Here is a 16,526-nt window from a genome sequence, read left to right on the forward strand (position 1 = left end):
GATAAATCACAACATGTCTGAGTTAAAATAGGACTTAAAAGAAAATTGAAGTCTTTGAAAGTCCCATATTTCAGCACACACTAACCCCCCAAAAACTTACACATTGCAAATGAAAATGTTTGACAATTTCTGAATACCATAGAATTGTATTTCACAATAATGCAAAAATGACAATGTTTAATGTACAATAATGTTTAAGGTGAAGTTTTTAGTCACAGAAACTTTCATGCAGGATTGAGCAAGCACAAGTTGTATCATTAAAAATATCAGTAGATAGCTTCTAGATGGTCTTCTAATTATAACTGAGAAAATAAATTTGTTAAATTACAGATTTTTGAGACCTTCTGTCCTGGATGTGTTTTATAATTCAGCAAAATTAAAACGGCCAACAATGATTTGAGATGGGATGAACCTGCTGCCATGTGGGAGACTTTTTCTAGAACAACTTCAGTATGTTATAAAAGAAGCATCCAAGGATTGTTTTCAGCTTTATTAATCCCAAGATTGGTGATATTGATGATATTATTATTATCAGCTATACTGATAGCAGCCAAGCTCCACTGAATGTCTGTCTGTGAATATCTGATACAGCAGCTTCACCATTCGGTTATAGTCTCTTTGAAGGGTTCGAGATCAATGGTGGTATTCCCGCCACAGGAAGCAGTGTCTGGACTTTGACTGCCCCCCGCCTCCATGCGGCAGGAAGCTTTGGGGCTGAGCCGTGGGCCGGCTGGTCGAGGAGGTCAGCCTGTCACCTGGAAGTGGCTGCTGACCCTTTGATCTAAAGGTCAGCACCAGGCCTCACCTGCCACAGGATGTGCTGGGAGCCATGCTCTGCCATGCTGGAGGCTCACTGAAGTTGCAGAGCAATCAAAGGGAAAACCACATGTTGTGACCTTTCTGAGAATGTCATTGTCCATGTCTGTTCCCCCAATCACAGCTTTCAGATCAGCTAAGCTAGTTCAAACAAGGGGAGCAGGGGGCTGTGTGTGTTTTTATCCAGTCCTCCTTGATTCTCCGATTCTTGTTTGTTTTAATCTTGATGATAACATACCTTTGTATTTTATGAACACATAACATCATTGCTACACTAATTGAATCCAGTTTGCATCAAATTTAAAGGAGAAATATTCGTCGTGTTTCCAAAAGCTGTCTAAATTATTTTAGTTCACTTTGAAATGAAGCTGATTGTACATGCGTAAATGAGTGTGTGTCTAAAGGGAACATCTGACTGCATGTGTGTTGAGCTGGACTGCCTGGTCATGGTTGTGCATCTCGCCCCCATCTTAGACTCTTAGTGTTTAACCAAATCCCCCCTGGCTCTCCACACCTAAGTCCTTGTGACCCTTTAACACCAACACTGGCTTAAAACTCCAACAGACTTCTTCACTTCAAGTGTTTTGGTGACGCTTCACAGCTGCTATGAATTTTTGCCTCCCTTTGAATGAGCCATGGGTGTTGGCCTATATTCTGCCATCTGTTTCTCCAGATTATCCCACAGGGGTGTTCAGATTTATTTTTTAGTTGTATTTTATTTATTTTTTTAAACACTGTTGTATTTGCTGTCTCTGGCTACTTTGATGACTTCCTTTTTCCCCCTCCTTCCTCAACTCCCATTAACATAGCTACCATTGAGGCAGCTAAAGCAAAAGGTATGCATTGGCTGTTTGGCTCAAATCCCCCTGTCTGTGTTTTGTGTGTGTTGTTCACCCTTTAACACAGACCCACTCCTCAAATATGTATTTTTTCCCCCTTTCTGTAGTGTCCCTAATGTTTATTTCTATTGATTATCCTGTTATAGTGAATCCCGTTATTGCTGGTTGCTCTTGCATCATCAGAATCTGTTGATAACACTGGTTCTGTCATTGTAAAAACCAGCACTAGTGTTTTCTTTGACAGACAGAATGAGGTGGAAACAGCAACAGAACATGAATTGAAACAAAATGCTTGAATGAGAAAGAAGTGAAGATAAGTAATCGCCTTTTTGTAATTGCTGTGCTCTCTTTGTAAATACAGAAATCTTTTTTCTAAAAATTTTTTAATATAGGCAAAAAGCAAATTTGCACAGGCACTAATTAAGACTTAGACTGTGTTGCTCAAAGGAGATTCAAAAAGTGTCAACTACCACTGTATAGTTTAAAGCTTTGGAGGATTCAGGTCAGCATTAGCTAAATCAGGCTCGTCTCGGTATGTCTGAAAAATAAAGACTGTTATAAAGAGGTTATATATTTTGTTTTGTCGATCAGGTTTAGGACATGATTTGTCCTTTGTTGATCAGAAGTCCCTGGCTGTGGTCACATAAGCTTTTCTTGCCAAGTGTGGCTCCCCACACAGAGAAAAGCCTGCTAAGACCTGGTTAAGATAAGACCGGGGACATCCCTGCCTGGGATATTTTCAGAATCTAATCCTGTTGCTCCACCGCTCGTCTCTTCTGGTCGACAGTGATGGTTGGCGGATCAACAGGTCTCAGTTATCTCATCAAATCCATAAAATATTCTATTGCAGAAGACATTAACAGTTAACCTTGTAGATGAGGTAAAGCAGGAGCGTTACTTACAAATAGTCATCAACCTTTTATGTCTTGTTTATCAAACAGATGAGCTCAGATAGCTCAGTTATGTTTCAAATGTATTCATTTCAATTGATTTTTTTTTTTTTAAGTAAACTTTTTAGGCCATGAAAGCGTACGTTAGACTGTTACCACTCAGAGTTACATTTGCCATCAGTCTACACCTTTTAGATAAATATTTCAGGAATGTGTCCTGTACTTTTAGGGAAATATTATAATTAATTATTTTGTGTAACTGTTATTTACTTCTGTAAATATGTCAGCTACTTGTCCTTTGCTTTTAGCTTATTATTTTGATATTTATTCACAGCTATAATAGAAACAATATCATTTTACAATTTTTATCAGTCTAAGATTACTTATCTATTAATTTCAACCACATTTCCTGTATTTTAAGCTGGTTTTTGACTAAATTAAAATATAAATTAATCTATATTTAATTAATTAATATGTTAATTATTTTACATATTGACTGTTTTAATTTTAGACAATTAATTTAACTACATGGTGTTTGCGTTCGCCTAATCATTTCACTTATGTAACTATTACCAACGTTACTAACACATAACCATTCATTTCAGATAATTATCGCCCTATGTAACCTGTATTTTTTTGCTAATTTTTTAAATTATGCATCAATTACTTTTAGCTAATTAAGCGATGTATGTTCTTCTGAGCTGTTTTATCAACAGTTAGCTAACTACATCGGTGCACAAATGTATTTTATCAGATCATTTTGAGTATTAACTGTTTTATCACTGGGATAAGATTATTTTGGACATTGTTTATCACAAGGACTAATATGTCATTGTACCATATTCATTATATCAAATCAAAAATGTTTTCAAATTGGAATCTTTTTATACAACCGTGTGACCGATGCAGATCCAAGTACCGCTGGTTGGAAATCGCAAAACTCAAAGTTGATAAATTAAATTATTTTATTCAAGGAACTTTTTTTTTTTTTTAAATCACAGACATCTGATTGTGCAAGAGTGGCCTTGAGGTTTTTTTTTTGTTTGGTTTGTTTTTTTTATATATATAATTCCCATATAAAGTGTTAACCACTGAGTTTTTACTGTCTGTTTACTTTGATAAAATGAGTGAAACATATGAACTGTCTCTTACAAGTTTGCTTTTCTATTTGCACTTGCTTTCTTTCTGGTTTCCTTGGCCGTTTCGGGACATTAACGTAAGTCTATAACGTGTGAGGTGTTTAATTGGTGTAGTTTGTCCCACTGGTGCTTGAACGTTAGGAGTCATTATTTAGTTGTGCATGTGTTGTACTTACAGATCATCCGTTCTGTGATTAGCAAATACTGTGTTTATTGCTCATCAAATGAAATCCCACAAGGAATGCATTTTGATTGAGGGTGGCAAAGAAAATAAAAAAAGAGAAAGCTAAAAATGGCGGTTTACAGCGAATACTTGCTGTGACGCAATGCTATTACTAAGCTGTTTCTACCTTCTTTTAATTTTCTCTTTGGTCTCTTTTCTGCTTTTTAGCAATTCAAGGCTTCTCTCCCTCGAGGAAAATTCGCAACTTCGAGGAGGCGCGTGGCCTAGACAGGATAAACGAGAGGATGCCTCCACGCAAAGATGGCCAGCAGCCAGATGGAACCACAATCAACACCAACACCCCCAACAAGAACGGCACTGATGGATAGGCAACTGAAACACTACCCTGCCATCTTTACACAACCCACACCACCTGAGTCATAGCCCCCAACTGCTCTCTCTTGCTGTCTCTCTCTCGCTGTCTTCATCTGTCTCCTCTGCTGAAGCTGCGTGTCCATCATCTGCTCGCCCACAGCCGGGCAGTGAATGGAAGCAGACACATCAGTGGATAAAAACAAAAGGAGCCGCAGTGCTGGGAAAGCACTACCCAGCTGCTCAAGAAAAGACAAACATTTGACTCTTTTATTTATTAAAGATAAAACCTATTAGATATATTGTGTTATAGCAAGAAATTACTGAATGAAGACATTTTACAGTCGAAATGTATTCTGTCCACTGAGGCTATACATGTCGAAACGATTAAAAAAACCAAAACAAAACAAAAAACAGGATTTTATAAATTGAAGTTGGTACCAGTAGATGAAGATGAGTTTTTAGTCATGTTAAGTTTGTTTTTTGAACTGTTGTTCTTCGTGCGTTTGATAAGGGAAAGTACAAATACTGTAGCCTCGTCTGGGTCTTGCGAGATTCTTCCCGAGACATTTTGGACACTTGAGGTTCTACATACAGTATGCCTATATGTACATCAGTCAAAAGATAAATTGCATATGTATTTAAAAAAAAATATGATGGGAAAAAATATTAAATTCTATCGTATCTAATATTAATAATTTTAAAAAAAAGTAAAAATTTCTATGTGAAGACTTATGTCTTTAAGACTTTGTCTTATTTATACAATTTGAAGCCCTAAAGGTGGTTGTTTTTTGTAAAGTAATTTGTTCACTTCCAGAGGAAACGTTTTCCTGTATTATGGTTTGTAAATGACACGGTTAAAGTGAAGGATTAACTCTTTATGTGCAATGATAGTTTGTATTTCTGGCTGTCTTGTGCTGGTTACGACTTGTGTTCACTTGATGGCAGCTAGGAAGTTCTTGCTGCCCTTAACCCCCGACCCCCCTCAAAAAAAGAAAAGTACAAAGCATGTCCTATTCTACACAGCAACCAGACCCATTAATACTCCTCTCTGGGTTTGAGCTCCGCACATCAAGATTACACTAAAAGGACCAGATTTCTCTCCGGTTATTGGCCAGAAGAGGACCTGCATGTCGTACTCTCCTCAAAGCAGACTGATGTTCATTATTACATAGGAAACTTCAGTGTATTTAACTGAAATATGGCAGTTTGATGTGATCTTTTATTGTAAAACACTAAAAAAAAAAAGGGGGGGGCGGGGCATGCTTTTGGGGGTTTACCTTTGTTTCTCAGTCTGTATTAGTGTCTCCATCTACTGTTGATTAGGCAGTATTCTTTTAAATTGTGATAACCGTGCATATCGAATAAGGGAAACATTTGACTTGCAGTGAAGCAACAGCACTTTGACGTTGCCGTACTTAAATACGATGGACTGAGTCATTCCCCCTGGCAGGGACAGCTGTCTGTCAAGGCCTAACAGTACTGTAATCATCTCAAGCTTGGCTGACTCACATACCCAGTATCTTATTTTTACAACCTATGGTCACACAAAGGTGGTGAACCATTAACACCTGCTGAGATTGCTGCTGTTGCTTTTTCTCTCTCTCTCTCTCTCTCTCTCTCTCTCTCTCTCCCCCCCCCCCCCCCCCCCCCCCCCCTCCCTCTCTGAAGTGTTCAGCAATCCAGCTCCGCTCTGGTCATCTCCACTCCTCACTGGCACTCCCAACCCTTTAAGACCTGCTTTTTCTAGGACACGCTGATCTGACTCTACTGGTGCTTCGACACACCTGACTGTAATTCAGTTGTCTTTCTGTCACTCATGGAATGGGGACATAAGCTTTAAGATTTGCTATTCTGTCGCGAGTTTAACCCCCCCAGACACCGCTTTTTGCTTTTATTTTTTGGAAAGAAAAAAAAGCACGAGCCATTTGCGTTCATGTGCCATGCCACCTTGGCCACACATGTCAAACTCTGATCTGTGTGAGTGTGCTTGTGTGGATGGTGAACAGAGTCCAGCCAGGAGGCTTTTGAGTCTCACGTGATTAAAGATGACGTTTCTTTATATCCTTAAATTTTCCAAAATATTGTTGTTTGCCATTATGTTCTGTAGTTTCTGGGAAGGCTTCCGAAAGTGTTTGTTTTTTTGTTTTGTTTTATTGGTTTACATTCAGAACTGTGATGTTGACATTTATTTTAAAGGTAAGGCTTTATTGGGTGAGGCATACAGTATACTGACCTCCTGTTAGGTCCTATACATATCTTGCAGAATGTTAAAAAAAATGTTGTTCATCATATCAGATCTTATAATAGCTGTAAAAAAAAAAAAGGGGGGGGGGATTAAAAAAGCTGTACCGTATTTGTCATGCGAGGCCATGAAATCTTTTATGTAGATGTATCACTTGGAAAAAAAAAATAAAATGAAAATCAAATACAGTAATTTATGTGACTTCTCTGTTGTATTGAAAAACCAATGTTTTAAAAAACTCAAACATTCATTCTGAATCACCAACATGTTCTCACTCCCAAAGCATATACTGATCAGCAACAAGAAATACTGCTCGTGCCTGATATTGTGTTGAATGAAAGTAACTGTTGTCTAGAGCATTTCCACAGATGAGGTGAACAGCACCGGTTAGTACTGTCACATTGTAGCTAGAAGGTTGGTGGTCTGAATCTGCTGGGGTCCTTTTATGCCTCTACAGGTTCAATTCACTTCAGTTTTATTTATACAGCACCAAACACAACAACAGTCACCTTAAGTCGCTTTATATTGTAAGGTAGACCCTACAATAACACATACAGAGGAAAAACCCAATAATCATATGACCCTCTATGAGAAAGCACTTTGGCGACACTGGGAAGGAAAAATTCCCTTTTAACAGGAAGAAACCTCCAGCAGAACCGGGCTCAGGGAGGGGCGGGGCCATCTGCTGTGACTGTTTGGGGGAAGAGAAGGAAAACAGGATAAAGACATGCTGTGGAAGAGAGACAGAGATTAACTAGAAAAATTTGCATTTCCTGCGAAAATGCAGTGTGGATGCTTTAAAGCTGAAGCTGTATGCAAAAACTAGCTGGAAAAGTTGCAGAAATTGTAAAAACTTTGCAGAAGCAAAGGAACTTTGCTAAAATGTAATAACTTAGCAGAACTACAATATCTTAGAGGAAACATAATACTTGGCAGAAATACAATAGCACAGCAGAACTTAGCAGAAATATTGTAACTTACCAGAAACATGATAACTTCTCAAAAATACAAGAATTTAGGAGAAATAGTATAAGATAACAGAAAGAATATATTTAGCCAAAAATACTTAAACATTACGGAAACACTATGATTTAGAAAAATAGTACAACATAGCAGAAATACTGTGATTTACCAGAGACACTGTGATGAACTATGAATATTGTAATTTTAAATTAAGACTATGTTTTAGCACAAATACTATAATTTAGCAGAAATACTATCATTTGGCAGAAATACTATGTTTCAGCACAAATACTCTGGTTTAGCACAAATATTATAACATAGCAGAAATACAATTATACAGCAGAAGTGCTATATTTAGAGAGAAAAATATAATATAGTAGAAATACTATGATTTAGCAGAAATACTGTAATCAAGACATATACTGTAACATGACAGAAATTCCTCCACTTAGTAGTAATACTATAACATAAGACAAATGTTATGATTTGGCAAAATACTATGATTTAGCAGAAATACTATGATTGAGCAGAAGTACTAAGATTTAGTAAAAGTACTTTGATTTAACAGAAATACAATTATGGAGGAGTAATACTTTAAAATGGGAGAAATATTGATACACACACACATACACAGAGCCTAAAGGGAACAGTATTTGTGCCATGGAGTGTTAACAAGAATCTGAGGTCCATATTAGAAAAGCTGGTAAAATCATAAAAGTTTGCAGAATACTGTAAAAGGCTTTCTCTCTCTCTCTCTCTCTGTGGTTGTCTCGCACACACACACACACACACACACACACACAAGATCCAATTCAGTCAACCAGTCTAAATATATTGAATTTGAATCTTACAATGAGATCATCCCATAAAAAGGCTTTCTCTCTCTCTCTCTCTGTCACACACACACACACACACACACACACACACACACACACACACACACACACACACACAAGATCCAATTCAGTCAACCAGTCTAAATATATTGAATTTGAATCTTACAATGAGATCATCCCATAAAAAGGCTTTCTCTCTCTCTCTCTCTCTCTCTCTCTCCCTCTCTCTCTCTGTCACACACACACACACACACACACAAGATCCAATTCAGTCAACCAGTCTAAATATATTGAATTTAAATCTTACAATGAGATCATCCCATAAAAAGGCTCTCCCTCTCTCTCGCTCGCTCTCTGTCACACACACACACACACACACACACACACACACACACACACACACACACACAGGGAGAGAGAAGTAAGTTTCTAGGCCAAAGCCTGGGAGCTGCTGAATTTGAATCCACCAATCAGAGAGCCTGTGCACTTTTTCCCGCCAAAACAGGTGCACGCAGCACAGAAAGACAGGATTTTTGCAGTCTATTTCTCATAGTGATGACTCCCCTCAAACAAATGACCATAATTTCCTAACCGTAGGGGCTAGAACGGTCATTCTTACACCGTTTTGTTCAGAAGAGATGGGGGAATCTTCCAGTGTTGACAATTTATCATTAAAATATGAATTATTAAAGATATTTGACTTCTAATGCACCATAACTGAGTAGAGCAAAGCAAAAACTGCCTTGACTTGCCCTCAAACAACGCTTTCTAACTCTAAATCTATTTGGAGTATCAATATCATTCTTTCACCATAAGAGACAGCAGGCTTTGGTGAACAGTCATGGAAATTTTCAGGTCTCTGTGGAAATCCATTAAAAAGATATGACGAGAGAAAAAAGTGGTTCATTTCCAGAGTTTGAAATCTGAAGAAATCTGAGCGAAGGACGAATTTCCTACCCTCAAACAAGTCTAACTCATTTCAGAACGGTAATAGGTGAGAAAATAATTCTTGAATTGTGAGCGTCAGGAGTGTCTGAAGATATACTGGGACAAGCCTCATGTCTTAACTTTGCTTCGTTAAGGAGATATGACGATTCGAATATGCCTCTCATTACAGAAATCAAGCGGTGATTTTGAACAAGCTCTCCATTGACTTTCTATGGAGAGTTTTGCGATTTTGTGTTGGTCTGAGGAGATTTGCCAAAATTCTATAAATCCCACAACAATGATAGTGACATTTTGAAAAAGCCAGCAAAAATACCTACGTTTTGATGTATAATTTGTGGAAGTTGAGTGAAAATTGAGCAAGTAGCAAGAAGTTGTTCGGACATGAAGAGAAGACTGCAAAACCTTCAGTGACACACTGGAAGCCAAGTGCATAGCAACCATAACAATGCATGTATTTTGTGAAAAATCACAATTTTGCAACTGAAAACTTTAAGAGGCATAAAAGTAAAACGGTAAAAGATTTGAAAAAGCTGATTTATACCTGAATAGCCCAATAATTTGAGAACATTTTAAAGTTTGAATGGTTGTTCTACGTGAAAATATGAGGAAGTAGTTAAGTTTCAAAAACAAGCAAATTTTAGCAGAATTGCAGAAGTTTCCCATTCATTTCAATGGGACAAATTAAGCTTAATATTTTAAAAAGTATAATAGTGAAAAATACCAAAAGTCATAGCACACATTAGCAGAAATAGCAGAATAGTTTAAAATTTGAACGGTGAAAATCGGCTGAAAATTGTGGAAGTAGTTAAGTGCCAAAAAGTGTACGGAAGTCCCAAGAGGAACTCAATAGTGTGGATGCTTAAAGCATCCACACAATTGAGTCCCAAGAGGAACTCAATAGTGTGGATGCTTAAAGCATCCACACAATAACAAATATGATTCAGTGCAGAGGTCTATTAACACATAGTGAGTGAGTAAGGTAACTGAAGAACAAATACTCAATGCATCATGGGAATTCCCAGCAGTCTACAGCTATTGCAGCAAAACTAAGGGAGGATACAGGGTCACCTGATCCAGCCCTAACTATGTGCTTTAGCAAAAAGGAAAGTTTTAAGCCTGATCTTAGTGTCTGTCTCCCGACATTTTCAAGTGCATTTCATTACAAAGACACACACTCACACTCTTTCTGTTTCTCTCTCTCACACATACACATCACAATAAGATATGATTTTTGTATCTGTGTATCTTTGAATTTGTGTGTTCTAGGTGTTGTATACATCCATACATTACAAATTTTTATTTGTACTCTGTCCTTTAATTATACCCCCCCCCCCACACACACACACACACACACACCACATGTAATGTAAAAGCTTTAAATAGCATGAATAGAATAAACAAATATTTGTTTATACATAAACAAAACAAGAACAGAGAGAATTTATAGAGCAAGATGTTTTTGGAACAGCAAAAGCTGTGGAAAAAATCCAGCAAAGACCCAAAACATGCATCTGGCCCTTCGGTTGAACCACCTACTGTTCAGGGAAGCCTCATCAGAAATGGTCTCAGTGAAAGGGTGGCTTTCCAGAAGACATTCTTAAGGAAGGAAAGAACCAAAAAACAAAACAGAGAGGTACCTGGATAGAGAAATACATATTAAAACATCATCAGTCATGGATTGGCCTTCCCTCGAGCCTCAACCTTACTGAGGCAGTGTGGGATCATCTTGACAGAGAGTAGAATAAAAGTCAGCCACCATCCAAAGACGATCTTTAACGTCCTTCAAGAACCCTGGAGAACTATTCCTGAAGACTACTTAAAGAAATTACAAATAAGAAGATGGTTGGGCAGATGGGATCACCACAATTTGTTTTAGCGGTTTGCAGCTCATCGCCTCTGTATTCTGCAAGCATTCTGTATAACCTGCTGCTGTGCTCTGAATCGCTCATGTAGCCCTCACAGATCGGCTCATTTTTTCTGTTTTCAACACATCATCTTTAATAACTGACCATTCATTTGCTGTCTGATGTGTATATCTCACCCCTTAACAACTGAAAACTTGCTTGTGATACCTGTTTAACATTGTGTACAAACCTGGTGGTCCTGCTCCTAATAAAGCATCAATAAGACGCTCACTTGGCAAAACAGAAAAGTACAGAATTGTGCTGCTGGCCATTCTTTACTCAGTCTGATTTTGTAAATAACATAGATAAAAATGTAAATTGTGTAAATGTTTATTAACATGATACACATATTTTAATATATAAATATATATTCTGTTAACACTGCACTCGAATGCACCACACAGCATCAAACTCAGACAGTCACATCAATAAAAACAGTTTGAAATATTTATATGATTCTGAGAAAGAACTGCCTCCAGATTGTGAAAACAGACTTCATTTGGTCATGCACAGTCATACTCTGTGCCTTTACCTGGACAAAATAAAAATCATGAGTCACATTCAGGGGCGGAAATGGTTGTGGTTATTTCTAACAAAGCAGACCAAACAGTGCCTTAGAATGCAAAAAGAGAGTCCCTGTGATGAAAGCCCTCAGTGGACGGCAGGCCAGTAACAATCAGAGCCCATTTTGTCCCTCCTGCAACCAGTTAGATGCTTCAACACTGCATAAAAACAAACCACAGAGGAAACTGGTGACAGCAGCCTCATACTGACAACTATAAGAGCTGTTAGGATTGGGCTCTGTGTCAGGTATCAGACCCCTGGTGGAGGTACAGACAGAAGAAAGAGCACAGAATGACCATACACTTAATAACTCAGTTTTGATTTTTAAAAACTCTTTTGAATCATCGGGTAGCTGTTTAGCGAAGTTAAAAGCAAGCTAACAAGCAAAGAAGAGATTATAAATACTGACATTGCTCATTGCATGTCAGTAATCAATGAGCTTTGATCAGTGGTTGTTGATCAGTGGTCATGAGAATTTGCATATTAATGATTATAAAACTGACCTCACAGCCCATTGTTCCTTCAGTGGGCTGGTTTCAGTCATTGTGCAAATGTACTGCTTGTAAGGTTGGGGAAGCCTGCAGTCAGCTGAGACTGAAGAAGCCCCTTAGATGAGTGATGAAACGTTTCTCCCACTGAAAACGCTACGTCCAGAAGAACAGAATCAACAGCAGTGTTGTGTTTAAAGCTTGCTGGGCTGTTTTTGAAAGGTAGCTAAGTGGTGATAAAAACTACTGTTGCATTGAAGACGATGGCCAGCAGTTCAGTTCAGTTTATATGATGACGGTTCACAACAACTGTTGCCTCACAGTTGTATTGCATTGTTTTGTAATGGTGAAAAGAGCTTCTGCAAACCCCAATTCACTACAACCACCTTCCTTTTAACAGTTGTTAAATATTTATTCTCCCCCGTATAAGTTTGTAAAGAACTGTAAAATATACAATCTTAGATAATATCTTAAATAAGATAAGATATATCTTGTCTAATCGTATTTAAGGTTGTTCCATTCATTAAAAAATATAGACTAAAAACTGGACAGAAAATGTGTTATGCTTCACTTTAAAGCCATTTCACAAAGTCTGTAGACTGACTGTGGTGATCACTGTGCACAGTGAATCTCAAGAGTCTAAATGAAAGCACAGTTTTGAAAGGATGAGGGCTTTCAAAATGAAATATGGCAGTCTGGGTTCAAATATTTACACTATCTCAAGTAGCCACTAGATGGCTGTAGTTGAGCAAGCACAAATCTTTAAACCGAAGGTCATTATTTACAGTTTTCCAAACTACCATAGGCTGCAAAATGCTCATAATCACAATTTAAAAAATGAAATAAACAGATAAATAAATTAAATGTCAAGAAAACATTAAAATGGGAAAATGTAGGCCATAGCTTGTTAATTTAAACATATTCCAATATTCGTTATGTCACTGTATCTTTCATTAACGGTGACTTCTATCACTGCTGGGTGTCACCACTTACAGTCCAGTTTCTTGGCACTGTCCCGTGGATGATGGAGTATTTGCATTTTGTTCTTTTTTTTCTCATTGCAGTGAGTTTCTCATACCCAGCAAGCAAGTGGAGGACCGTGCTCCTTGTCCTCCACTCGCTTTCTTCTGTCTCTTGCAGGCTGTTGGTATTTTTTCATAACAATTTTCATGTCCAAATGTGTTTTTTCCCTCACACTTTAGAAAGCTGTGCCTTCCTCGCCAGTTTCTGTAGTTCAGCTGGAGGTCAGTATATATCCTTGTACACAGATATGGGGAAAGGCAGTATACCGATGGTATACATAATAGCCCAGTGCACACATTTAATAAATTTGACTGTAATGTTGCATGTGCACCTTGCACAGGATAAAAGATGTGGATGTTAGAAAATGAAGGCTTCCATGTTTCCCAGGATCACTTCATGCAGACTAAAGGGCTCAGGGATCATTCCACCAGCCTTCTGATTGGTAGACAAGGTGCTCTTCAAAAGTCAAAGTGACCTGAATACGCAGTTGAGAAACACAAAAGTATTAGTACCTCAGTAAAGGTCCTCAGAGCTTTGTAAGCATCAGCTTAGATGACACTGCCCTTCTGCCCTCTAGCTGCTACAGCTGGCGTGGGATTTACCCACAAATAGCAAAAACACTGTGCTGACAAAGTTAAAATGAAGTTGAAACGAATAGACTATAGAAAAAAAAAAACGAATTTTACCTACTTATCAGAAACAAGAAACAACGCATGTTATTTCTGTTGCTGAGCAATAGAAATAATACATATACAGCACAGCGGCTCAGGCGCTCAGGCCTCTGTGCAGATATTAGAGCAGTTAACCAGGTTAGACCAGTTACCCTGTTACGCCATCATGTTAGTATCAAGTTCGATTGATCCTCCCACACCCCGAAAAAACAGAAAAAAAATTGCACAACACATTTTTAAGAAACAAACAAAACAAAGAAGCTGAATGTAGCAAATATGATACAAATTAACTCATATAGGAAAATTAAAAATGAATTAATGCAAAGTTTTTTTTAAATGGTTTAATATACACACAAAGGAAATGAAATATTCTGACAATAATAATAATAATAATAATAAATTTTATTTATGAGCGCCTTTCAAGTCACCCAAGGACACTTTACAATAGGATAACACACTTAGTAAAATAATGGCAGAATAAGAACAATAAAACAAAAGCACAAGATAAAATTAACAAACAGTGGATTCACAGTGAATATGCAGATTTGAACAGATGAGTTTTGAGTTGGGATTTAAACTGGGGGAGAGAACCAATGTTTCTTATTTCTGGGGGCAGAGAGTTCCACAGCCTGGGAGCAGAGCAGCTGAAAGCTCTGCTTCCCATGGTGGTGAGGCGGAAGGAAGGTACAGCAAGCTGGATAGAAGAAGAAGATCGAAGTGAACGGGCAGAACTGGTAGTGGTTAACAGGTCAGAAAGGTAAGGAGGAGCGAGGTTATGAATGGCCTTGAAGGTGAGCAGAAGAAGTTTGAATATTATCCGGAATTTCACAGGGAGCCAGTGAAGTTCCTGAAGAACAGGGGTGATGTGTTGGTAGGAGGGGGTTCTGGTGATAGTGCGAGCAGCAGAGTTCTGAACCAGTTGAAGCTTATGGAGGGATTTTTGGGGGAGACCATGCAGAAGAGAATTGCAGTAGTCAATACGGGAGGTAACAAGACTGTGGACAAGAATGGACGTAGACTGGGTGGAAAAAATGACTTCATAGTTTAGGCCTTAATACGTAGTCCTTTATTGATGCCTGTGCTAATGTATGCTAAACTATCGTTTATACACTGCTAACATGGATGTGGTATGCTAACAGTGAATGCTGTCGGTGTTTGCTGATAGCAAACTGTGGTATGGAGACGACTGTTTGTAATATTTCTAGTGATACTCAAAAGGTCTCATCAAGTCCCTATTTAATTCGATTTATGCTGTTATCAGTGTTTGCAATGATAGCATGGCTGTGGTGTCATATCAGTGTATGCTCTCGGTGTTTGCTGATAGCAAACTGTGGTATGAGGACCACTGTGGGTTAATCTTTGTAGTGATACTCACTCCTTTTTTTTTTTAGTTGAATATTTGTATATAATCCCCGCAGCTGTCAGACTCTATTACAAGGGTCACCAGCCTTTCTTAAAACTGAGAGTTAGATTAAATTGTGAACAGTTTGGTTCATCTTTAGTTATATGGTTCTATCCAGCATATTCTATCTTGATATGCTGTGTCACGGTTTGGCATGGCAAACCGTGGGGGTGTGAGGAAAAGGAGGACCCAGGCGCGGAGCTCTGTGTGCTAAGCAGTGTGTTTATTTACAGTGTTAAGGAAAATAACAGTAAAACCCTCTGTGCAATCCCGACTCCCGTGACGTGTCCTCTTCCCAGTGTCAGTGTCCCTTCTCCCCGCTCCTTGGTGTCTGAGCACCCCGTGCTCGCTGTCCTCTCGTCTCCCCGCTTCTCCTGGGGAGATAACAAACAGGCAGCCGTAAGACACACACAATGCGGAAGAACAATCGTACTGACTGGCCAAGAGACTGACGTGAAGTCACGCAATGATCCCGCGTCAGAGAGAGCTCCACCACACTCTCAAGTAGCTCCTCCGACGAGGCCTGATCAGCTGCAGGTGTGACATGGTCTTCAGGTGTGGCCAATCACCTGCCAGGGCCACACCCACACACACAGACACATATGCAGGGAGAACGAGGGACAGCAATACAAAATACATATATTATAATATTAGTCCAAAACTGCTCAGGGTTCCTGGGTCGCTCAGACCCAGTACCCTGACATGCTGTCTTATCACAGGTTAATTTTCAAAAATATTAACAATGATTTATGCAAGGAAAGGGCTACATACAACTCTTTATTTCTATTAATGTCTTACTTCATCCTACCTGATTGACATGTTTAGGAATTATGAGTGATTGGCTCACTGTAGTGGTAAAAGTTGCTACCAATCAAATTATGATATGGTAAAGTTAAAACAAAACACAACTGACTGTTTTATATTATATCTAATATATATTATGTAATTATCCTTATAATTACAAAATGTTTTATGTAAGATTTATGTTTCGTAATTTAAATCTGACATCACAAAAGTATTTTGGAGCTTGAACAATGTATTTTGTAACTGCAGTACACATAATACTAATTTTGAACAATTTTGTCCAGGTTCCTTGCCACCAGGGACTCCTTCAGGACCATCGCGTTCAGTTACAGAGTCGGTGTGTCCACGGTGTGCCAGATCATCCCCCAGGTAGCGACGGCCATCTGGGACTGTCTAGTGGACAACTTCATGGCTGTGCCTTCACCTGGAGACTCATAGAGAAAGTATATACAGTGGTCC

General features: G+C 38.5%; 1 protein-coding gene across 2 annotated transcripts in view; it reads left to right on the forward strand.

The window, feature by feature from the left end:
• Nucleotides 1-6,656, forward strand: part of ppp3cca (protein phosphatase 3, catalytic subunit, gamma isozyme, a) — a 36,390-nt gene extending 29,734 nt beyond the window's left edge. Inside the window, exons 13-14 of one of the 2 annotated variants that reach the window (XM_084945270.1) lie at nucleotides 1,626-1,652; nucleotides 4,085-6,656. In XM_084945270.1, coding sequence (XP_084801396.1) covers nucleotides 1,626-1,652; nucleotides 4,085-4,236 — 179 coding nt within the window. In that variant the 3' untranslated portion in view covers nucleotides 4,237-6,656. Of the gene's footprint in view, nucleotides 1-1,625; nucleotides 1,653-4,075 lie in introns of both variants that reach the window. The other variant, XM_084945271.1, reaches the window with a different exon arrangement.
• The last annotated feature ends 9,870 nt before the right edge of the window (nucleotides 6,657-16,526 follow it).

This window comes from Perissodus microlepis, chromosome 12 (assembly GCF_051167445.1).
Source record: "Perissodus microlepis isolate ML-2025 ecotype Zambia chromosome 12, ASM5116744v1, whole genome shotgun sequence".
NCBI lineage: Eukaryota > Metazoa > Chordata > Actinopteri > Cichliformes > Cichlidae > Perissodus > Perissodus microlepis.